The sequence below is a fragment of the Spea bombifrons genome, chromosome 5, assembly GCF_027358695.1.
Source record: "Spea bombifrons isolate aSpeBom1 chromosome 5, aSpeBom1.2.pri, whole genome shotgun sequence".
Classification (NCBI taxonomy): Eukaryota; Metazoa; Chordata; class Amphibia; order Anura; family Pelobatidae; genus Spea; species Spea bombifrons.
In genome coordinates this window covers 3,868,363-3,894,052 of record NC_071091.1, presented here as the reverse complement: position 1 = coordinate 3,894,052, position 25,690 = coordinate 3,868,363, and the positions used below count along the sequence as shown (strand labels likewise).

At 43.4% G+C, this 25,690-nt stretch overlaps 1 protein-coding gene across 1 annotated transcript in view; it reads right to left on the bottom strand.

Moving 5' to 3' along the window:
• Positions 1–458: 458 nt before the first annotated feature.
• The window catches only part of MINDY4 (MINDY lysine 48 deubiquitinase 4), a 33,216-nt gene continuing 7,984 nt past the window's right edge, over positions 459–25,690 (bottom strand). Inside the window, exons 6-18 of the mRNA XM_053467945.1 lie at positions 24,402–24,460; positions 23,405–23,511; positions 22,380–22,496; positions 22,130–22,209; positions 21,256–21,357; positions 20,938–21,001; positions 20,010–20,075; positions 19,094–19,161; positions 13,388–13,451; positions 9,672–9,833; positions 4,303–4,483; positions 2,869–2,941; positions 459–691 (exon numbers count right to left, since the gene is read on the bottom strand). Coding sequence (XP_053323920.1) covers positions 643–691; positions 2,869–2,941; positions 4,303–4,483; positions 9,672–9,833; positions 13,388–13,451; positions 19,094–19,161; positions 20,010–20,075; positions 20,938–21,001; positions 21,256–21,357; positions 22,130–22,209; positions 22,380–22,496; positions 23,405–23,511; positions 24,402–24,460 — 1,192 coding nt within the window. The 3' untranslated portion in view covers positions 459–642. The remainder of the gene's footprint in view (positions 692–2,868; positions 2,942–4,302; positions 4,484–9,671; positions 9,834–13,387; positions 13,452–19,093; positions 19,162–20,009; positions 20,076–20,937; positions 21,002–21,255; positions 21,358–22,129; positions 22,210–22,379; positions 22,497–23,404; positions 23,512–24,401; positions 24,461–25,690) is intronic.

The following is a 25,690-nucleotide window of genomic DNA, read 5'->3' as shown; positions in this document are numbered from 1 at the left end:
AATGATTCTGCCGCACTCAATGTGGGGCTTAATGTTTTGATCCATACATTGTAGTAAAGAGCAAATTAAGGTTTGTTTTTAAGTTTGGTTTTATATTTCCATATTAAATATGCAGAAATTAGGATTTTTGTGCCAAAAATGTGGGAAATGTTTGATTCGTCGCCATAACTTTACAGGTTTGTTGATTTTTTTGTTTTTAATTCAGTGGGAGCTCCTATTCATTTATTTCTTTTTTTAACCAAACTGCTGATTTCAGAATATCTGGCGGATTAACCCCTTGAATTATTTGCTTCTCGGACAAGAAACTCATCTGGATTTTACGAGCAACGTGAATGATCCGACGCGGCCTTTTGAGCCAGAAACGCCATGTGGCTTCTCCCAAAACTGTTTTTGATATACATTGGAGGGCCGGGGCAGCCGCAAACATCAAAAGGAATCATCACAAACAACACGATGCGTACATTTGGTACAAAACGTTCTTTTAAGGCTTCATCGGGACACAAGGGGTTCATTTACATGATAAGCAGACAAAGCGAGTCAGTAAGAGTCCGGGACGTCATGTGGGCTCCTGTTATTCGCGGCCGGGCTCCTGAAGGTAACGTCCTCAAATGCTTCCTGATGGGGGGGGGTCCTTTGGGTGACTTAAAGGATGGGTTCTGTGCCGTTCCAGTCGATGCCGGCGCCTTTCCATCTAGAAGAGAACACCATTTATCGTTAAAATTATTTCTTCATTTAATAGCAGAGGGCAATTGGGGTTTTTGTAGCGTAATAAGAGCTTTGGGGGATACTTTCACGAGGGGGGGGGGTTCCCGGTTAGTTCTCATATTAACACATAACGTTCCCCGCAGACGGACTCCGGGCGCTAAGAGTTAAATTTTGTGACAAGCGTTACATACATATATATATATACACACGAACGTTCCGGGCTTTATGGATAACCCAACGAGGACACGATGAAAAAAAACGTCTGAATGATTATTTATTGATTTATTTATTGATTCATATAGCGCCGTCATATTCCGCAGCGCCGTACAACGTATGGCTGATGTCAACTGCGACCTTTACGGGGTACCCTGCAGCAGAATATGTGTGTGAAGGTCATGCCGCTCCACAAGAATATTACTTGGACCAAATAAAACCAACAAAGCCTGGAAACTCGCTTTAAGCAGGACTCGTCCGACATGATGAAGAGGAGCAGCCTCAGGATACGCAGAACGTGACCCTCTGTGACCCCCGGACTTTTACACGCACGCTACGAGCGGCATCACGTTCTTCGCAAGCCCCTCTGTGACCAACGACCATACCCGGGAACCCTCTGAACTGCGCTGACCCCAAGACTCTTTATATATTAACCCCTTAATGGCCCGTCATGTAGATTCTATGTAGCGACTCATCAACTGCGTTCCCCCAAATGGCTCTAATACCGGCCCTCGTGGAAACCTCGACTTCCTTATTTAAAAATAGTAATAATTGAGTCACCTGCATTCAAGCAGGGCTATCACCCATAGCATACTGGGAACAAAAGCACTAAGTAGGAGTCTAAGGCATCAGCACAGAGTATGAAGGAGTCAGCGACGGACTGCGTGGCCCTGAGAATCTGCCCCTTCGCCCGGAGATCGGGGCAAAAACCTTAAGAGTTCCCAGGTATGCCCCCCCTCTCAGTAGAATCCAATAAAAATAATTCTGCTTCTAGTACTGACAGTTATGCATCCTCTTTGGAGGAAACACGATGTATTTGAGACCGCTGAGGCGCGTGTGAGTGACAGGATGACTTTTCTGCGCATGAAGTACACATCAGCTGTTTCCACTCTCGTGTTCTTTTTGGCAGGAACATCATGGCCGATATTGCGCTCGCTTCGGCTTTTTCTTAACATCTGCATCCCCTTAGCTGTACGTTTGGCTTTTTGGGTTTTTTTTATTCTCTCTGTACAAGGATTTCCAGATAACTTGAGAAATGTTTATGTTTGGGCCAAAATATGCAATTAATGGATAACTTGGGAAAAAGAGAATGCACCGTTTCATGGTTCTCTATCCGCTCACCGCGCCCGGCTGGCCGTTCTCCATAACGACTTCTTCCTGCTCCCAATAGCTTAACGGCTACCAAGAGCAAGAAGTCTGTCTATTAGAGAAGGTATTTGGAGAGAGAAAACATTTGCTGTCCTACAGAAGGAATTTTAAGCGCAGCTCGCTGTATGGGTTACAAGTAACCACGGGGCTGGGACCTCCTGCCCTAGACCAACTACTTCAAGACCTAGAATGGCGGCTCATGGTGCGGGAGGCCCCTCTGATGCTAGACCGGGGCAGATCGTCCCTACTGGGACTACTGATGAGGCTCCCTGGTGCGCCAGCGCTCAACGACCTGTTACAAGACTGAGCTCCTCGACCCACCCATATACACGATGGAGGACTGCGCCAAGCGGCGTGTCGGAATCCAACATGGTGCCCCGGGGCTCAGTAGAAAGGACGGTGGCCGCAGAGCTCGGTCCTGAGGAAGCTCACCTGGGCCAGGCCTAGGAAAGCACCCAACGTCTCTGCCGTTACACGTTTGATTACTTAAGGCCCCCCGCAGTATTGTGTTTCAGTATTGTGGTTGGCTCACAGAAATGTTTTTAGATATGTGGTTGGCACCTGGGGGCCACTTTGCCAACCACATATACGTTGAAAGGGTTAATGGGCGTTATCCGTGGTACTCTATATATATATAGAGAGAGAGAGAGGCTATGTGGGTTATGTTATCAAAATACGTTTACCACCCCATCGGCACGAATAAATAAACGGGGTAAGAAACACGATATCGGGTAATAACAGAAGGCTGTAAAAAAAAAAAGGTTAATTTGGGGATTTCTCATTGTTAACGCAATGACTTACTTTGTCCTAATGCAGCATTCAAGCGGTGGGATGAGATCATTCTCAGGGTCCTCGCTGTAAGCGTCGGCCGTGTCTGAAAAGGGGCAAAATATGTTAAGATTGTGCATTTATTTGACGTATTTTTAGTGCCTCGGGAGGTAAAATCCCTTAAATGCCCCGGTACTGCGTGACGGCCGGGGTGTCAGAGCTTCCGAGAGGCAGGGAAAAGCACAGAAAGCGTAAGCCGGTGTCGCCAGAGATCATTTCATGAAATATGTTTAAGGAATAAGCTTCGCCGGGGACCTGGTATTAAAGGGGCATTAAAGGGGAAACTGCCCCCATTACATCGCATTCATTGTGGCGCGTGTAACGGTTCGGAGGAATTTAGATTATTGTAATTAACGGATTATTTCAGATGATATCTGTAGTGAACGGCGGGAGGATTCATTTCCTAAACTGCCCTCCTCTCCCTCTCCTCAACCCCACGATTTGGCATCTAAAGGCTTTTTCGTGGACAGCATGCACAGCCTGGAACAGTGAAGATAGCGAGGGATATTTAACAAAGTACAGGGGAGAAGTTTATATGGAAGGAGGAGAAATGTTACAACAAGAGACCATAATGTAAGACTAGAGGGTCAGAGGCTAAAGAATGTTTACTTTGCTGAGAGGGGGGTAGATAAGTCGAGCAGCCTCCCAGCAGAAGTGGTATAAGTTAATACAGTGAGGGTATTAAACATGCATGGGATAGACATACGGCTCCTGAAGCTAAGATGAGACCAACGACTGATTAAGGTTTGAGTCTTTACAGCAGGAGGTAGACTGGAAGGGCCAAATGGGGCCGATCTGTCGGCAATTTTTAGTTCTATTAACATGGGACTCTTAATTTTGTTCTCTACGCTGAGAAGTTTATAGCCGAGCTCTCTCCGAGCCATCTCCCTGGATATTACTACTAAAGCACAAAGATTTCCCTTGTGTCACAGTCCAGAACGCAACATTTCAGAGAGAAGCCCTGACATCTCCGACCTTTAAAACAAACAAACAAACAAAAAACTCAAGAGTTTTAAAAAATATAGCGTTTTCTATTTTGACCATACCAAACACGCTTGTATGGGGCCCTTTTTGTAAACGCTTCGGTCTGCTCTACTATTCAAGACACACTAAGTTCTTATCATACTGTCTTGGGCTAAATAATGGAATGCCTCGGTCTTAATCACCCAGCCGGACTCTTGTGTTAATTGAAGTCTATGGGGAATGGGACTTCTTTAGCATTGCCGTAAAGAGTCAGCTCAGTGTGCGGCCTCCAGATAAAGGTTATTGGAAGATGGGGAACGGAACTCGGCTCCCTTCAGCACTCCGCCGGTTACCGTACACAGCACTCTGCTTAAAACCCCATGTATTCCAGTACTTGAAAGGTGCTCACAGAAATCTAAGCTGAGTGTGATAGGTGTCACCCACCGACTGTCAGCCGTATTTCTTCTTGTTGGTTTGCGAGTCCGTCATAATAGTAAAGGTCAAACCGTCTTTCAATTCTCCAATCGTTCATTAACTCTTTCCGCAAGCAAAACAGGACGCTGAAGTGACTTTCACTGCAAACCACCCAGATGGGGTACCTCGGCGTCTTCAGGTAGGAGCCAACCTAGAAACAAAAAAAAAAACAGAACTTTACCTGAAGCAACAGTAACAAAACATATAGAAATTACACTACCGGTCACAAGTTTGGGGTCCCTGAGCTGTTTTCATGGGAAAAAAAGGACATTTCTGGCTGTAACAATTTGCAAAGGGGTTTCTTACCATCAATTAGCCTTTTAAACTTAAACTTGGATCAGCAAACACAACGTGCCATTGGAACCCAGGAGCGATGGGAATGATAAAGGGCCACTGGAACACAGGAGTGATGGGAGTGATAAAGGGCCATTGGAGCACAGGAGTGATGGGAGTGATAAAGGGTCATTGGAACACAGGAGTGATGGGAGTGATAAAGGGCCATTGGGACACAGGAGTGATGGGAGTGATAAAGGGTCATTGGAACACAGGAGTGATGGGAGTGATAAAGGGCCCTTGGAACACAGGAGTGATGGGAGTGATAAAGGGCCATTGGAACACAGGAGTGATGGGAGTGATAAAGGGCCATTGGAGCACAGGAGTGATGGGAGTGATAAAGGGTCATTGGAACACAGGAGTGATGGGAGTGATAAAGGGCCATTGGGACACAGGAGTGATGGGAGTGATAAAGGGTCATTGGAACACAGGAGTGATGGGAGTGATAAAGGGCCCTTGGAACACAGGAGTGATGGGAGTGATAAAGGGTCATTGGAACACAGGAGTGATGGGAGTGATAAAGGGCCATTGGGACACAGGAGTGATGGGAGTGATAAAGGGTCATTGGAACACAGGAGTGATGGGAGTGATAAAGGGCCCTTGGAACACAGGAGTGATGGGAGTGATAAAGGGCCATTGGAACACAGGAGTGATGGGAGTGATAAAGGGCCTCTGTACGCCTATCAAGAGATTCCATTAAAAACTCCAGCTACAATAATCATTAACCCTGTCTGCGCTGGATTTCTGATCTATTTAATGTTATTTTAATAGAAAAAAAATCTGCTTTTCTTTTCTAAACAAGGAAATTTCAGAGTGACCCCAAACTTTTGGACGGTCGTGTAGGTATCCGGGGTGGACGTCTGTTCGTCGCGCCACCTCCTGAGGTACAGACCGAATGGTGCGTATTGTAACATTTTGTGTAACGGATACCGGGGGGGGATTTTTTTTTTCTTTTTTTGCTGCAATTTCCCTTGCCGGGCATCTAATCTGAATCAGAAAAGTAAGTAATATCGCCCGGTAACATCCTAAATCCTCTCTCCCTTTTCATGTTAGATTGCCTGCGTCTGGACAGTAGATGCAGATGGTTGATGCATATTGCTTTCCGCTCCCCGCTTACATTCCTGCATTCTTAAAAACGGCAGAATTTCCTTACCAGGGATTTCCAAACCGACTCGATGACCTCAGGGCTCCGAAAAAAAGGTCATTTTTAGTTTACGAGAAAGAAAACTACGAACGCCAGCATAAAACAAACATTTTATATTATTATACAAAGAACATCTTTGGGGTTAAGCCTTACGGTTCTACGGGGGCTCGAAAAGAAGAACAGGTAGCGGAATCGCGTCATCCTTTGAAGATTATCAATAATACTTTATATAGTGAGGGGATTAAACATGCGCGGGATAGACATTTTTAGATTAGAAATAAAAAAAATATTTAAAAATATATATAAATATTTCCCTGATTTCTTGTTTTTACCCAGTTGTAGTTTTTGCCCCCATAATATGTTATCTTCTTATCATACTGCCTGTGGGGAGAAATAGAATGGCTCAGTCTTAATCACTGAGCCGGACTCTCTGACTCATGAAAGTCTATGGAGGGGCGGACTTCATTAGCATTGCCGTAAAGCATCGGCTCAGTGTGGTGTCCACGCTTATGTTTATATATTTGCATGGGGCGTCTCCTATTAAATATACATATAAATACAATAATAATAATTATTTTTACTCAAATAAAAACTAGCTACATAAACCCTTCTTAGATTCTAAAAACCCTTTCTGGATTGCAGCGCCTATCCCCCGCTGTATCATCGCTCCGGAACATGTTATGTCCTGTTCACCCGTTGTACAGCGCTGCGGAACGTGGTGGAGCTATATAAATCAGTAAATAATATTAACGACCGCCGAAGCTCGTTCCGCGTGCCAGCCGCCTCCTGCTGCTGCGGTCGGTGAACGCCGACACCTTCATACATCAGACGAGGTAGGTGTGAATGGAGAGAACCCCCCCCGAGGCTGCACCGTCCCACCCACCGTTACGTATAAACAAAATTCCAAAACGTTCACACATTTTCTTGCAATTTCATTTGAAAAATGGACATTTGATCGTTATCTACAGAAAAGTGCGTGCTCGTGGGGGCCGATAGGGTCAATTTAAGGAATGGATTTCTTATATGTGGTAAATATAAGATCGGTGAATAATAATGTTTAAACTAATTCCAGAAAATATACTTTTTAAAAATATATATAGTATATTTGGAAATATATATTAATGATATATAATATTATAAATTACAGAAAATATACTTTTTAAAACAAAATATTTATATATTATATTTAAAAAATATATTAATATATAATAATATTATTAATAACAATAAATTACAGAAAATATACTTTGTTCAAAAAAAATAAAAATAATAATAATAAAAAATATATATATATATACTCACGTCCATGGATTGTATACATAAAAGTATAAAAATTAAATGTGTTTCTGTATAATTTTTGGATCCCAAGCAATGCCCTAAATGTCGGTACGTAGTTTTAGACAAGAAGCCAATAAATTAACTAAACTTGTCTACGAAACGAGAAATTAGAAAAATGTCCGAATCTTATCATTTGCACTCCTAAAAAACCGAAGATAAACGCGTTTAAGATAAAAAGATCCTAATTCCTATCTCTATTCTTGTAAAACTTTGGCAAGAACTAAACTCTCAAGTCTTATTGCTGAATATAAAGTAAAAGCTGAAGCCCACACTGAACGATAGCGAGCTTCACGCGGCTCGTGGCCATTAACCCCAAAGTGACTTCAGGGCTCCTAATACATTTACGCTGCGGTGTCCCGGCCACAAACCCCGACGTGAAACCCCGACGTGAAACGCGCCCGACGAATTCACTCGTTCTGAACCTAAGCGGCGCAGGACCAGAAACCATAAAGTCTGATCTTTTACTAAACACTAAAAGTAGACCGTCTCTTTATAAGAATGCCGTCTCTTTATAAGAATGCCGTCTCTTTATAAGAATGCCGTCTCTTTATAAGAATGCCGTCTCTTTATAAGAATGTCGTCTCTTTATAAGAATGTCGTCTCTTTATAAGAATGCCGTCTCTTTATAAGAATGCCGTCTCTTTATAAGAATGCCGTCTCTTTATAAGAACAAACAATCGATTATAGGCTGCAGCCCAATCACTTTAAATCAGCGGCAACAAATTTTAGACTATGGAGGAGGAGGGCAGCTTTGCCAGCAGGGCTGCAGCTTCTAAGTCAGGTTTGTTTTCCCTTTTTCTTTTATTTTTGAAGAAGAAATACCTAAGTACTGGCAGAGGGTTGGGTTTACTTGTAGATTAACTTTAATGGGGAGGAATAATCATGCAAAGGGTAAGATGGCTGCCGCCATGATCTACAAGGCTTTGGCAATGCAAGACAATGAGCCCCAAATGAAAAGTTTTTTCCCCTTTAATCCAAATTCCTAAAAAGCCACTTTTCACGGCTTAATAAGTAAATGTTTGTTTTTCCGAGAGCGGATTATTTGCTTGTTTTTGGAAAGGGGCGAGCCGCTGGGATCCAAATAAAACACGCGGCCTGGAAAAGCGATCGCTCACATTTGGCTTTCACTTCCTATAATATCCTTCATTCGCTCTGCGCCGATCACCCCGCGAATGTTTTTATAACGATGTTGTTATCCAGAAGGAAAAAAAAATGTAAAAAATGGTTAAAATAAACTGATTGCGTGCTTCTGAAAGAATTTAATGTCGGGTAATATGTGCCCCCCCCCACAATTAGCAACATCCTGCCATGTAACAATATGAGAAAGAAAATATATTGGGGAGGAATAATCACGCAGATGCTGAGAAGAGGAAGTAGATCTGGCTTCACGAATGCAACCAGGTATTTTTTTTCAGGGACCAATGAAGCATCCGTGTTTAGCGTTACGACTCCTTGCCTTAGAGCTAAACGTGCCATGTTTTATTTGTTTACTCCCCTGGTGGCGGCAGTACTGCTAGGTCTGCTGCACGCGCATGCACGGGTATTGGGAGCACCTTGCAGTCTCCCATAGCGCTTCAAGGACTGATCCATGCAACGATCTCTCTGTGCCATCGACACACATGCCTACCAGAGGTTACAAGGGGTTAACGTGCCATCAGTCGGGCGTCACATAGCCTGTATCTCCACTAAATTCCGAGTGTGGGTGAACTGGAAAAAAAATCTAAATCGTTTACTCACTATTGCCGGCTCACTCACACTCAGCTGAAGCAGAGTCAAGTCGAAAAGAAGCAAGCAACTAGTGGAATTATTAACACTTTATTTACATTATACTCAGAGGATGCAATACCTCCTCCAGCCACTAGTGGCCTCTGCTGCACACTAATACATAAACACGCTTCTGTGCCACCAGCAGCCACTTTCAATCCATTGCCATGATTTTTTCTTTGTGTGTCATTTCCCCGCCGTAACAGGGGAGCCCCGCAAGCGGTTTTTTTGTGACCTCAAGGAAGACCGGTCACTTAAGTAATCCTTAACTCGACCCACTTGTCTTTTTTTTTTTTTTTTTAAATGGCCACAATATACATAAGAAAAAAATACCTGAAGATTATTATTTTTAGGGCGCGTTTCTTAAATTATTTTTTGTGCTAATCTACACCTCATGTAACGAGATCTCAGAAGAAAACCCTCTTTATTAGACCTTTAAGATCTTACTGGTTCATCTCCAAGAATTGCTTGATTTCTTTTAAAATTACAATGGATTTTCCAAACCCCGTTCATTTGTTAGATATTAATTCTGGCCGCTGATTTTAACCCTTTTGCTTACATGCTTCTTATTCAGGGCTTAGAATTTCCATTACATTTATCCAGGTTATAAATATCTGAAGGCAAACAATTGACACAAACCAGGTATAAAAAAAAATAAAAATCTAAAGAAATGTTGCCAATAATTTCATGTTTTAGGTCAAACGCAACTTTGATCTGAATAATTTGCCACAATAACGAGACATTAAAACAGAGGGCCTACCTCGCACGCGCCGTAATGCTCGAAGAGGGACAGGAAGCCGATGTCACTTCGACCGGCGACTCCTTTGAGAAGAGTGACGTTCCCGTTACCGGAGTCGAGTTCCATCACGTCGTTGAACACATTGGACACGGCTCGGCCTCCGAGGATAAGGTTTACAAGCTCCTGTAATAAACAAGGACATTCAACACGTTTATTATTATTATATAATTATTATTATTATTGCTATTATATTATTATAGTATTACTATTATTATATTGTTATTATTAATATATTATTACTATTATATTAATTATATTATTGTTATTATATTATTATTATTATTATGAATATTAATAATTAGATATAAATTTATATATTTGGGAGAACGAAGTTTTGTGAACATTCCGAAACTAAGTAAGAACCTTCCGCTTCCTTCCCCCTCAACCGCCTAACAGCTCGCAAGCGCAGTGCCCTCTTCTCCTACTGTACCAGTCTGTCTTAATGGGAGAGATAAGGTAATGGGGAGGAATAATTGTTCACATCCTGAAATAAAAGTTAAGATGGCTGCTCCCATGATATACACATAAGGTGGGTCTCAAATACTTTACCGCTTCGCAACCTTACTGGGTTTCTCCCGCTTTAACGAACATAAAAAGTAAAAAAAAGTTAAAAAGAATATAAAAAAATGAAATAAAAAATTAGTAAATAATTAAATGGACTGCAGTGATGTCATTATGACATCATTAGGCGGTACCAGTCAGATCTTTGTGTTATATTTGGAACCTCATAGTTTCTTATACTTTAAGGAAACCTAGAATATTAAAACAGCCGGACTGTCGCCTTTCCGCGAGTCTCTAAATTACGATGTTTATGAACAAACCATATTTTTGGAATAACTGAGGTATTGTGTGACTGCAGACTGAAGCACAAATCGTTACAGAGCGCTGCCGGCCGGCGTCTGCTGATATCGCGTGACGCGCCTTTCATGTCCTCAATGCTCTGTTGTGTTGAAAGTGCATCTTGTGTTCTTTTCATTAAAGTTATCAGATTGTGAGCTCCGTTACTAATCCACAGGGGTCTGTGCGCCAACGCGTTCTTTATCCGGGTCACCGTGGGACAGGGGGGGCAGCGGACGCGATGATGCAATAAGATGACATCTTACGCCGAGAACAAAACATTAACAAAGGATACAACATGAAGACAACACTAAGGGTCTCCACCTGGGTATGTAGGGTTCATCTAGACCCCCCACTACCTGGAGCCCTCTCTTGTTTGCTGGTCCTGCCGACGTTGGTGGGCGTGGCTGGAGGGGAAATGGGTGGAGAGTGGGGCGTGTCAGAATACCGGGACCCAGAGTGGTGATGGAGTCAGGTGGCTCCTTTCTGGGAACTGGAGCCTAGTGGACCTTTTGTGGACTATGGGACCTAGTGGGCCCCCCCATTGTGAGGATGGCACGGGCCTATCTTTAGGTTTTTTGATGGCGGCCCTTGGCCTGTATCTGCCTTTACAACCAAAACTACATCCAGTCTTGTGGATTTGCTTCATCGGATGTTTTACACAGAGGTCATCATACTTCACTGAGGATCTCAAATGAGAATTTTTTCATAATACCCAATTTTACGTCATTTACATAGAGTTGGATGAGATTACGGCTACAATAGTCATTTACATCATTAACCCCGTCTGTGCTGGATTTCTCAGCCATTTCATGTTATTTTACTGATCAAAATCGACCTTTCTTTCAAAACCAAGGAAATGTCTAAGTGACCCCAAACTTTTGGACTGTAGCATGCTTCATAATTACTATGGCTCTGTGATAATACTGGTTGTACAGTATTAATTGCCGAGTATTAATTGAGATTTAAAGGCATTCTACATTTGCTATTTTCCCCCATTTAATTCTACAAACCTAGACTCTAGAATCCTTAACCCTGTTATCCCTGCTGTAAAGACCCAAATCTTAATCAGTCGTTGGTCTCATCTTAGATTCATGAGCCGTATGTCTATCCCATGCATGTTTAAATCCCCTCTACCTCTTCTGCTGGGAGGCTGTTCCACTTAGCCACTTAACATTAGGGTCACTTTAAAAGAACCCTATATTTAAAAATGTTTTATTATAATTTATGTAATATATACACGAACGTAAATGACGGTAAAAAACACCATATTCCGTGTAAGCCAAATATTGTTTTCCGAAGCTCAGTAGCCCTCATTTATTGATGCAGATTAAGAAGATTAGCGCTCAAGCCTCGGATTCAGACCGGTGCATTTCGCTTAATTGAATAACCTTTCTCCGAAACACGCGGGTGAAAGGTCTCATTTCTCGTCCCTGCGCACGTGTGCTGACCTTCGCGGGGAGGAAAGAAATGAAGCCAGGCCGGTCCAGCTTCCCCCAGCAGCTCTGCCAAGATCCCAAGTCTTTGTTCGGCCCGGGTGGACGGCTCTGATCTCACGATTATCACATGGTAAGTTAAATCACATGTGTATGTTTGTCTCTCCTCTGCCAAGCCACGTAGCCGTCTCCAGATGACCGCGTGATACGCGGTGTATATCGTTCACTAGTGAAATGACTTATACCCTGTACGGCCAAAGCACCCCCTCTTGTTTCAGCTGCACCCATTGCCGACAGGTGGATAAAACATCAGCTCCGCCACGAAGTGGTAGACCTCGGAGCGGAGTCGCCACATAACCTGTACAAATCTCCCGTCCTCTGTGGCATCTCTCACTACAGACGACCCCCCCCTGGAAGCAACATCAGCGCAAGCGCTGCGTGTCGGGAGCTTCGTGAAATGGGTTTCCACGGCCGAGCAGCTGCACACAAGCTGAAGATCACTGTGCACAATGCCAAGCGTCGGCTGGAGTGGGGTAAAGCCACCGGCGCCGGACTCTGGAGCGATCATTATCGGGAAGTATAACGGGCGAGTCTGGGTTTGGTGGATGCCGGGAGAAAGTTACCTACCGGAACGTATAGTGCTGACTGTAAAGTTTGATGGAGGAGGGATGACGGACTGGGGATGTTTTTTAGGGTTTGGGCCCTTTAGGTCCCGTGAAGAGTAACGTAACCTGCGCAGAGCCTTGACCTCAACCCCCTCCAACACCTTTGGGGTGAACTGGAACACCAATAGTTCGTCATTAGTGCCTGACCTGACACATGGTCTGTTTGCTCAATGGGCAGTCCCTTTACTGAATAAATGTCATTATAAGAAAATAAATCGCAAGATATGAAAGGGGGAAAAACAGAACAGGAAGACCGGAAACGTGCCAGCTTATGTCATGGGGCAGAGTATGTGAAGAGAGAGAGAGAGAAAAGAGAGAGAAAAGAGAAAGCGAGAGAGAAAAGAGAAAGCGAGAGAGAGAAAAAAGAGAAAGCGAGAGAGAGAGAGAGAGAGAGAAAAGAGAAAGCGAGAGAGAGAAAAAAGAGAAAGCGAGAGAGAGAGAAAAAGAAAAGAGAGAGAGAGAAAAAGAAAAGAGAGAGAGAGAGAAAGAGAGAGAAAGAGAGAGAGAAAAGAGGGAGAGAGAGAGAGAGAGAGAGAGAGAGAGAGAAAAGAGAGAGAAAGAAAAGAGAGAGAGAGAGAGAGAGAGAGAGAGAGAAGAGAGAGAAGAGAGAGATAAAAGAGAGAGAGAGAAAAAAGAGAAAGCGAGAGAGAGAGAAAAGAGAAAGCGAGAGAGAGAAAGGGATATAAAGAAAGGGCGAGACAGAAAGGGGGAAAGAGAGAGGTTGAGAGAGATTACTTACTTGTGTACAATATGAATGAGCACCAATTAAGCAATTTGTGGGAACATCAAAATCCTTCTGAACCCTGCAAAAAGATTTAAAGCGGGGAGATAAGTTTGGAATATATCACGCCGGGGGCCACGTTGTTTATCAGCGGGAATCTGCATTAGGAATAGGTGAAGATGATAAGAGATCCGGGAAGTCAGGAAGTTACGAGCCGCTCGCAGGGAGTGGGTTTCCTGGCAGCAAATTAACCCGAAGTCATATCAACCCCGGGGGCTGTCTGGATTATTACTTACATCGAAAACCCCGCAGCCAAGTCCCAGAGAGAATCACTAAACGGACAATAAACTCGGGATTCCGGGGCTAAGAGGCGACGCAGGGACAGTTTAATGTCGCCGGCACCAATACTATAGATGGATTGGAAAAGGAAAGGGCTGCGCGATCATTTAAAGGGACCAAGGCATTAAAGTGCGTGAGATGGCCGGAGCGTCGCTTTAAATTAGGCAGAAGTCTTACGTTCCAACTTCATACAAGAATCTGCATGCGGTAAAACGCGTTGGGATTCTCTACAGTGTTATATAATATAGCCAATATGACCCTGAAAATTTTAACTCTTACAGTAGCCGCAAATAGCATGTACGCTAGGCGTGTACGCTGCGTGTGAGAATAAGGCCCCCCGCGATCCCACCGGACTGATCCGCCGTCAGTAAAACAGACATGTGCACTCGGCTCAACCCCGGGCTTCTGGGACACGTTCCGGCCGGCATTAGGAAAGGCTTCCGTGATTTATTTAAAGCTTCCGTCTTTTCCTGCCGTATGGATCACATAGAATACACACCGCGGGGTCACTTCGGGACACGAACGCAATCGGGGAGCCAAGGTTTCAAGAGGAAGGTTAATGACAATGGGCTGGAAGGGTCTTCTGAACAAAAATCTAGTTTTGCCCCCCTTAAAAGACACAAGATCTCCTTCCCTGCATCCCTGTCTCCAGTCCTGACAATTAAATCTTGAGGCTTTACGTGTAAAAGAGACAAAAGGAAGCCGGCGCTTATTATCGTAGTAACGTATGGAATTATGAGATGGGCCATTCCACCGGTTGCTACGGTGACAAGGCCACTTTGCATACTATAAGGTTTTATTAGGCATTTACCTAATATTGGCATTTATCCGGGTATAATATGTCGCTATTGTTGGCTTTAACAGATTTTCACTTCTTTACCCTTTACACGCGGACATCTGTACCCCCCCACAGGTCCATTGGTATGGCCCATGGAAAAGCCCCTGATGGGCTGAAAACAAGGGTAAATAAGGGCAACGGAGAACATGAGAAAATGAAAGAGGGTATTTTTAGAATCATTTTATTCTGACTTCAAAGGGAACTTCTGTAAAGGAACGCCTCAATCACAAGACGTCCGCGGGGGGGGGGAGTCTGTCCCGAGCTCGGGGGTCTAGGGGTAAAATCCTATGCCCGCCGTTAAGCGTTTAAAGGTAAACACGCCAAAGCGATTAGAATCTGTTTGACAGATTGGATGCCTGCGACAAAAGGAGGATGTACTAATTGCATGTTTGGCCATAAACAATGTGGGAATGCGGAATCGCGAGCTCCGCGCATGCATCTGCATATCAGATCATCATTAATAACGGAAGCCACAATCAAGGGGTCACTAGTTTACGCCGTTAACTGCTCGCTGGCCAGAGCAACACTGGGGCGATTGTTCTGCTCAGCGTCTTGGGATCTCCCGGGTGACGGCGTGGAATGGAACGGTCCAGCGAGCAAAGAATTTACAGCCAAATACACGAGGAGCTCGGCCATAAAAACAGCCATAGAAACTCAGGAGGCGGGCGACAAATTTGAAACATCTTACGTTTGTTAAAGGGACAGTTTAATGTAGTATATATATATATAAAAAATGGGAAAAAAAACTATAAAATAAACAGGCACCTGAACTAGCAGCTGCAGCCCCGATGCTGCAGCTGCCATGCTTCTACATGGTTGGATGATTCCAGCCTCTGACCAGCTGTTTGAAGCAGCCAATCGGCAGCAATAAAGTTCAACTCTTCCTACGCATGCTGGAGCTAAGCGGAGGGGGGTACATCACACTTAATCAGCAATTTAACAATACAAGAGAGAGATTAGATTTAATGTTGAGAAGTGCAAAGTTATGCATTTGGGGGAAGGAAATAAATGTGCAAAATATACATTAAATGGGGTTTTGCTGGGGGAACGATTAAACGAGAAAGATTTAGGAATAATTTTAGGTAAACAGCACTCAGTGTCAGGCAGCTGCTGCTAGGGCCCGTGTTCTGATGGCCCTTTATCACTCCCATCACTCCTGTGTTCCAACGGCCCTTTATCACTCCCATCACTCCTGTGTTCCAATGGCACGTTGTGTTCGCTGATCCAAGTTTAAGTTTAAAAGGCTAATTGATCGTTAGAAACCCTTTTGCAATTATTTTATGATAAATGTCCTTGTTTACCCCAAACTAGTGTGTATATCTGCGTGTGGGTAAATATATATATAAAATTGGATACATCTTTTGGCACGCTGTGTGTGTCGTGGCTTTAAACAAAGCATTTCTTCCCTTTAAATGGTTAATGCCGAGCGTCGCATTCCTCTATCTATTTGGTAGATAAATATAATTCCATCGCAAGTTAAGATTCATTCAGTTTTCCCAATCTCGCGGTTGCCAATCCTTGGCATATTTCAGATTACGGCGTCCTCTGAACTTGCCCTAAAGCACTAATATCTTGTTATTACACAAAGTCAAATAAACAGCGAGTACTTTTGAGCTGAGTTTTGTGCCAAAAGGTAATGTGAAGATCATTCATTTTCTGGGGAGGATAAGCATGTTTTTCTTGTTGGAACAGAATATAGAACACGGATAAAGAGTAAACGATTGCTTAAATCATTTCCCAACGCGAGATGGGCAGCCGCCACGTCCCGGCCGTGTTATCCATGAAACCAGCCGCTGTCGGCCCTCTATCAGAATCTGATTATAAGACATCGATGCGTCTCTAATTTAAAGTTTATTGCTTTATGGGCGAAGTTGTCGTTTGGATAAAATGATTCAGGAGCAAAGTTTGAAAAGTGGTCTTATCACCATAGCAACGCACAGAATGCTCCTGATGACTAAACTGGTTGCCGGGGTGACAAGTCAACAGATTGCTGGGGTAGGCTAAGGGCAAAGGTTTGCGTTTCATTAAAAGCTTCCAACACTCCGAACCAGGATACCTTAATTTGGGGGCGTGGCTATAGGTAGGCGGGGCAGGGCTACAGGTAGTGAAGTGGAAGATTAGGCTATGATGTCATACCCTGGCACACGGCTTTGAGTGACCTTTCATTGAGTTGTGGTTCAATCTATGTCAGGGGTGTCCAACCTGCGGCCCTCCAGCTGCTGCAGGACTACATCTCCCATCCTCCTCAGCCAGCCCCTTAGCTGAAAGAGCATTATGGGAGATGTAGTCCTGCAGCAGCTGGAGGGCCGCAGGGTGGACTCCCCTTGATCTATGTTATAGCTCATTGGACTGGTCATGGGAGACCAGAGGATCCCCCCAAAACAGCCCCTGATGTCCACTGGCTGCAAAGGTGGGACGAACTGCTAAATGTTGACACTGCAGAGGGGCAAATAGCGGTAATTGTATCATAATGGGAGCAGGACTGGCGTATGTTTTGCTTTACTGAGAGGGTGGTAGATAAATGGAACAGCCTCCCAGCAGAAGTGGTAGTGTGTAATACAGTGGGGGTATTAAACATGCATGGGATAGACATACGGCTCCTGAATCTAAGACGAGACCAACGACTGATTAAGGTTTGAGTCTTTACAGCAGGAGAAACGGACGACTAGACGGGGGCCAAATGGGGCCGATCTGCCGTCAGGTTCTTTGTTTAAACTGCATTCCTTGCTTTATTGAACGCCAAATACCATCACTCTCAGCCGTTAGGCTTTCAGTGTCCACGCTCTGGGACGGAGAGGCTCCACGTAACAGATCTGTGATCTGCAGAAGGTGGGGTTGAGTTTAGCGGATCCAGTACGGTCCGACTGTCTCACTACTGACATAGAATGCAGTGGAACGGTCCAATCAGCAGAAACATTCCACTGGTTGCTATGGTAATAAGCACACTTTTCCTCCCCCAGGTCTCTTTGCATCTAACAAAAAGCCATGAATAACAACAAGAATAAAACTAAAATAAAGAATTATCAGACATAATTCTTTATTTTTTAATAATTCTTATTTTATTAGACATAATAAGGAATTATTAAAAATAAAATAAAGAATTATTAGACATAAAATAAGAATTAAAAAATAAAAATTAAAATGTATTTAATTTAAATTTTACATATTTGAAGTCCTGAATTTTATTTCAAAGATACCGGGAAGCTCCCCGCCGCTGCCGCCGCCGCCGTGTTGTAACAGTTAATCAGAGCGCTTGTTTCATCACAATCGCTCGCTGGCTTTGTCGTTTTTGGATGATTCATTCTTACGATTAGAAGCTGGCTGGAATTTTAATAAACAGCGAAGACCTCCCAGACTAGTGGAAAAATGATAAATCCCGGCAAAATCCAAATGTCCTGCCCTGACTTTTCATGCTCTGCCAGAAGTATGCCAGCTATGTAAACAGATCGCTCAATGGCCGTACCAGCGGCACCCGGGGCCGAACGTGTGGATCCGAGAAAATATCCTTGACAGGGGTGAAAATACCCCTCTAGCGCGCAGCGATACCATCAGGTTACATGGCGGGCTGTATCTACCCTCTTACTCAGTGCTCCAATGATTCTTGACACTGATTGGCTGCTTGGAGCAGGCAATCGGCAGCAGGAAAGCGCTCTCATTCAAATCAATGAGAGCGTTTTCTGTGAGTGTGCACGGGGTCCGAACAAACCCCCTTCTGCCCTGTTCACCAAGCCAGCGCCGGAGCTGATTAGAGTATATCACATGCAGGGAGAAATAACTAGTGGGGGATGGGTAAATGAATATGGGGGATTCTGCAGACCCCTCATGCATTTGCAAAGGGGACAACAAGGAAATTTAAAGGGACCACGCAGCTATCATATGCAAGTGCATTAAATTGTGCTGCAAAAATGCTCCATCATGATGTGTAATTCATTGCAATGAAAGGGTTACAATTCTAAAAGGAGGAGTCTTAATGAAAAATAATAATAAAAAAAAAATATGCTATATAGAAATGTAACGTATTATTCAAAAAACTCCCTTTATCTGCAGACCTGGAGCCGCCGTTGCTGTCAGTCATGTGATATTTTTGGGTGACTTTCCTGGCTCAAACACCACACTGAGCTGATGCTTTATGGCGATGCTAATGAAGTCCGTCCCTCCATAGACTTTCATTAGTCAGAGTCCATCTGGGTGATTAAGACTGAGCCATTCTATTGCCACAAGGCAGTACAATTAAGGGCTTAGTATGTTTGTTGAGTATACTAGGATAGGATAACAGAGCTTAAAAATGTAAAAGTATCACATATACTAACCAAAATCATTTTGTTATGTAACAATTGTATATTAATTATGTTTCTCTTCTCTCTCTCTCTCTCTCTCTCTCTCTCATTTTCTCTGCTCTCTCTCATGCTCTCCTCTTTTCCCTCACTCTCTCTCATTTCCTCCTCCCCTCTCTATCTTGCTCTTATTCACTATTCTGGGTACTTTCACCATGCCGGACAGAAGGTGCATTATAAAGGTGTAAATGAAATGAAAATATTTATACTCACAGCTCGATAGATCTTGAAAGGACGACAGAGACGGTAAGCAGGATACAGCCGAACGGCCCAAACTCAAACTGCAAAAAGAGATTTGTTAGAAATCCAACCAAAAAAAGCCAATTTGATTAGAAATTCTGCACTTTCGCTTGTTGAAGTTCGTAAGCAGTTTGCCGGTTTGGGTTTGTAATGTTTCGATGTCGGGTTTATTAGGTTACATTGGAAATGAGATGAAATATTGACACAAAGAGATAAAAATGGCCAATTCTGGAAAATGGAAATAAATAAATAATAATTAATATAAATTTGAATCAAGTCACGTGATAAAAAAAACCCAAAAAACAGGGAAAATGTTTTGATAAATGAAGAATATTGCCGCATAAATCCCGGTACGTGACAAGAATGCAGACTTTTCACAATAAGGATATCTGGAACTCGGTTAGCAGATTTTCAAGGAATCTCCTCACATTCATTATACATTATACAGGGCCGCCTCAGCTCTTCTTGCAGGAGGAACTCACTGGGGTCGGCCCGTCGTAAAGCATAAAGTACATGAAATATCGCTGAATCGGATACAATCAGAAACATTCATGCCGAAAAACCGATAAAGAAACTAAAACCTAATTCCAGTGCTATGATCACATATAATGTTTAACTCAGATCTTATTAAAACAACATAAAATACTAAAATGTTAAGAGGCATGTAAAGCGCATCCTCTTATTAGCCCTAAAATAAGCAAGAATTGAAATGAAAAGACCCCAATAAAAATAAAACCATGCATTATATATATATATACACATACAGGAACAGCTCTGATCCATGAAGGTAAATCCCAGGGCACCAGATATTTCTAATTAATCATGAAAAGCATGAATGAAGATGTTGGCAATAATAATAAAGAATTAACTGGAAATAAAGAACATTTACCTGGCTAACATTTTGTTGCAGGAAGTCCAAGAGATCTTCATATTTTTGTATCCTGTATACAATGATCTGTGAAGAGTGAGAGGTGGGCACGTGAACGGAGAAAAGTGCAGTTCTAGCAACAGGATAACTCATAAATACAAAATATAATAATAATTATATATATATATATATATACACATACATATATACATACATACACATATATGTATGATTCCATAGATAAGAAATACCCAGGCTGTTCATTGGACATGAAGCGTCATGGGCCCTAGGGGACCTTTGGGCATAATGTGTTCTTGCAGATGCTGCCAATGGACTTTGTTACAAAGTGGCGTCATTCGGGGACAACATCTTTAACGTGGGGCAGCAGTCACAGGAACCAGCGTTTCAGATGCTCCAGATTTCTTACTTCTTCTTAAAACTGCATTCATTTTGTCTCAATAAACAAGAAGATTTATCCAAAAGGGTGTTTTCTCTTTTTATGTAGAAAATCTCTTAAAAGGTTTATTGTGTTTTTCAGGTTTTTGCCAATTCACTGCAGGTTTTGAGATGTTTTTAGACATTATATTTGCAAATATTGGGCTGTCCTCTCTAAACAGCTCTGCAATGATGTCATAGCCTGATGTCATGATGTATAGACAAAGAGGCAGATACTATGGTGACCATACTAGCCGAGTGCAAACCTCCACAATCCAACAGCATGCTCTACCCCCAGTACCCTTCTCCTGTGGGTGAGGATCTACCCCCCGTAGGGTTAGGCACCGGGAGGAAGGCTTGCTCTATTTTGTTTTATGCACTTCGTATCTCCTCTCCAGCTATAATCCCATAAATGTTCCTATAGGTACTTGGACACAGAAGACTAATGTAAAGGGGAATCATCTGTAAAACGATAATAACGGTGAACGTATGAAGATGACGCAAAGCACCTTACACTTTCCAATACTCCGTCTGCCTTGTATCTTCCAGCCGGACTAAACTGTTGCCTCCCAGACGACCTAAAATAATAAAGTGCGTTAATAATCTGGAAAATCCCCCCAAAACCCCATCAGCGATACAAAGGAACACCGGATTAGGAAAAGCACCGTGGAGCAAATAACGCGGACGCCTATGGTTTGGACGGTCAATGCGGTCTACACAGGGAGATGGCCCTGAATGAAGCCGCTACAAACCCAAAGAAAAAAGGCATTATAAGGTAAATTTACGTTTTCAGCCCCTGAAGAGGCCTGCAAACATCTAGATGTTGACTTACAATGCCACGTGCGCGTCTCTTCGGTCTCCCGCTCGCCATAAGATGTCGGCTACTGCTTTGCACAGGCAGAAGGTCCGCTGCGTGTCTGACGGCTGCAGAGTTCTACCCAAAGGGAACAACAAATACTTAGAAAGCCCAATCACCCCGTCCCCATCAGTAGCTGCACCCAACAGTCACAGTCCAAAGAAACCCCTCATAATCCAACCCAGAGGGATGCTGCCCACTCGCAGCACAGTGCAGAGGTCACATCAGACCCCCCGTTAGATATTATGCATAACCTTCTATTAAAGCTGCATGCGCTCCTCCGATCAGCCACGTTCTCCTGCGCTTCCACTAACAACCACAGAAGCCACGGCCATCTTTAACGCGGGGCAAAAAGGGGCAGAAGCTGAACGTTAAGACTTACATTAGGGGTAGAGGGCAGCTGCCCACCAGGGAAATGCTAAAGGCTATGATGGGGGGGGCAACTGTCAACAGAGCTCCCCACCAGAGGCTTCTCCTTAGTGGTCCGCAGACCACCTGATGTCGCAGATTCCCGGGAAGGCTTGCCAAAGGTCCTATTATTACCAACGACGAACCAGCCAGCGGCTCTTAATCCAGGCCCTGAATAATAAAGTGGAGTATGGGGCATGGATACCCCCATTTTACCAAAAGATACCCCCATTTTACCAAAAGATACCCCCATCTCCTAAGTGTGTCCCTCCCACATACCCGGAGGGAGGAATCCCTGGTGGAGAGCTCTTTGCCGGTAGCTGCAATTTATTTTTTAATATTAATACTATTATTATGTTTTATTATTATTATTTATTTATTATTATTGTACATATTCATTTTGGGGTCATAGTTACACTTTTGAGTAAAACTTTATTTGTACCTTGAGTCACCTTCCTTCCCGAAGAGGAGGTTTTTCAAAAAACAACCCTGCACGGCAGCCAAGACTCCACAAGGGCCACCCTAAGAAACAAAACAACGACCCGGACAGTTATATCGTGTAATAATGCAAAATAAAACGAATAATTACCGTGAAACCGAAGCAGAACGGACTCAAATATCCATTAAAACCTGATTGTGGGGGCCGGCCCGACCCTTTAACATGCGCGGCCGCTTGAAGTCGCCAAACCCACCTTTTTTTGCACGAAGCCGTACTTCAGCTGATTTTTGTTGCTGAACGTAAAGCTTTGGATTTTCCATTCTTCGCTGAAACATCGGAGGCCGGAACCAAACAGGAGGTTTTTCAACTCCTGCAAAACATTCAATGAGCCGACGAATCCACAGAATATAAAATACGATGAAAGACCTCGCTATGTCAGCACCAGGCTAGAATAGATCTTTAACCCTTCCCCCGCCAAGGCTTTTTGGTACCGCTTTTGGTTTTTTTTGCCATTTTTACCACGTTTTGGTTTAATCGAGATTCCCCTTTTTCCGTGTTTGATGAGCTCACACAATTAGACATCCTTTCTCACAGGAAAAATACGGCTTTCATTTCAAATGGAGAGTGCGTCACATGACCTTCCGGTACTCAGTCATAGAAGCGCACAGTGGCATATGGGGGGTTAAAAGGCATTTCTGGAGGGAGAGTGGCATATGGGGGGGCATTTCTGGGGGGGCAAATGGCATATAGGGGGGGTATAAGACATATCATGGGGCAGAGTGTCAAGCCTGGGGCAGGGGGCAGGCTGGGAAATAAAAACAAAAAAACATTTTTCTCAATCGTAGTTTTTATTAAATATGAAAAAATAGTTTACATGAATTAATATTTCCTAGTAAAACTTTTTTCATATAGGGTAGTCTTAAATTTTTCTTTTTTTCCTAAATTAATCTTCAAATTTTGGGTTTTCTTATAATCGAGCAAATACGGTATATCTTTTATGGTCTAGGATACATCTATCCCCTAAATAGTACCCTATTGGTTAATATTTTAATACTGCTTTAAGGGGTTTGGGGGAAGTGAATGAGGGGTTGTTATTTTTTATTATTATTATCAGCGCAATATAAATCTTATGTATGCTAGTGATGTCACAATGACATCACTGAGTTAAATGCATTTTGTTTTTTTACTTTATTCTTCTTTTCTATTTGTATTTCATTAACTATGTAATAGCTCCTCATCGTACGCGGTCACTCCAAGCGAGCCGAGAATACGTCTTACCGCTGCCAGGGTCCAGCTAATCGCTTTCCCCTCCACTTGGATTTTACTCCTTGGGAATACTGAAATCTTGGCAATTTCCGCAGTAACCAAATCATCTTCGACATCATCTGAAAGGAGAGATTTCACCCCGTTATTAAACAAAAAACGTATGAAGAGCACAAAAAATACCCCTTAAATCTTATAATTTTATAATAATACGCTCTTCTTAAACATTTTAATGCATTACATTTTACCCGTAGGGTTTGGGCACACAGATATAAATCATACATACCACATGTAATCCCACAATGCACCAGTCACGTTCCCAACACGCAATGTCCATGAGCAGGTATTACAACGGGGGTCCTGAGCAGCTGCTTAATCTTTTATATTAGCCCCCCCACCCCCGATATATTTCTTAAGGTTTTATGATGGATTTCAGATCCCCATTATGATGATTTTTTTTTAATTATTATTATTATTATTGTTTGGGACTAAATACAGCTTTTAGCCCGCAGGGCACATGAGTAGCCAGCAGGGTGGCCGCGTCGGCCATGTTCTCCAGGACGTGTATAATTTTTACATATTGCTGACCAGCCCAGATACAATGCTGCCCTGCAGTATGGAGGATGCATATCTGACTAAATGGTTCCCTTCCATGAGTCTCTACATCCCCCATACTGCAGGGCAGCATTTTTTACATTTCCAACAGAATAAGAAAAATCTCACGGGGCATCAAAGTTTACTGTTCTGTTGCAGCTCTGGCGCTGCAGCTTCTCCCTAAGAGAAGTAACTTGCCTTATCTTTCGGCAGGCTTAAAAGAATGCATTTCAAAAAACTACTCGCAAAGTACTTTAATCTCCACTCTTTTTGTTCGGGAGGCCCACTGATTTTGAATTAAAGAACAGAAATGTTCCCAGATCAAAAAAGAAATCTAAATGGCACAAACTTTTAGGAGCAACGTAAAAAAAAGTGCTAAATTCACTGAAGTAGATGGAATAATTTCATTTTTTATTACCTAGCTTCAGATCTTCTCCGCGGTTATCATCTTCGTGTGAAACGGATATCGGCGTCCGCCTGTAGAAATAAAAAATAAGTTATTTCATAAAGCATTTCGATCGCATTAAAATCCCACCACAAACGCTCTACGGGCGGAAAGGCCACCAAAAAAAAATAAAAAACCGTAGCTGCAATGTAATGCTCGGGAGACGCGTCGGCTCTCAAGGCCGCCTATTGTTTGTCGAGGGCTCTTTGTAACGTTCTCCGGGCGATATTTAGCGTTCCCACCCCTGTAGCGCTGCGTGATTGATGCGCGCTTTCCATTCGGAACGTACATCTCATGCTATGTGGAAATCTCACATCGCGGGCGCCGCGCCCAAACCCATATCTTTCGCTTCCACGTCTTCCTTTCCCTCACTCAGCGACAGATATGCAGTCTCTCCGTAACCTCGAAGGTTTTAAAGGAGCCGCTTCTGAAGACGTGATCCGGAGCCCCGGCTCCGCGTGCTACGGAAAGGGTCGTTATGTTTGCTTGGTTGCTATGGCGACAAAACCGCCGATATAAAACACCAGAAGCGATCCTTATAGAAAACCATTGCAGAATCCTTTCTATACATAAGGAGAGCTTCAGCTAGCATGTGAACACAAGTACATAGAACCTGCCGGCGGGTCGGCCCCATCCGGCCCCCCGTCTATTCGCCCGTTTCTCCTGCATCGAAGACTCAAATCTTAATCAGTCGTTGGTCTCGTCTTAGATTCAGGAGCCGTATGTCTACCCCGTGCATGTTTAATACCCTCACTGTATTACCCTCTACCACTTCTGCTGGGAGGATGTTCTACTTATCTACCACCCTCTCAGTAAAGTAAAACGTCTCTCCCGTCCCCCCTCTCTCTCTTCTCTCCCCCCATGCCGGACATACCGAGATCGCTGACGTCTCACAATAAGCACAGCCTTCTAAGCCTCGCAAACGAACCAATAAACGCTGAAAGACTAAAGAGAAACGCTCTAATGTTATAATCATAAAGTCGATTTAGTCCACGTTTTACATCATCTTTCCTTCTTGGAGCTGATCTCAAGTTACATCGGGCCAGGCCTCAGACTTACAGCATATGGCCTTTCTTTTCTCTGTATAACAGCTATGCCGCTTTAGATGTTACCGTTCGGCTCGGTGGACGGCGTGGCCGATGACGCAGCGCACGCACGGACGTGTCTCTCAGGAACTTGGCCACCGTGCCTGACGTCAGAAACGCAAACCCATTTATATAAATATTTTCATTTTAGGATTAAACGTTGCGAGCGTGAGACAC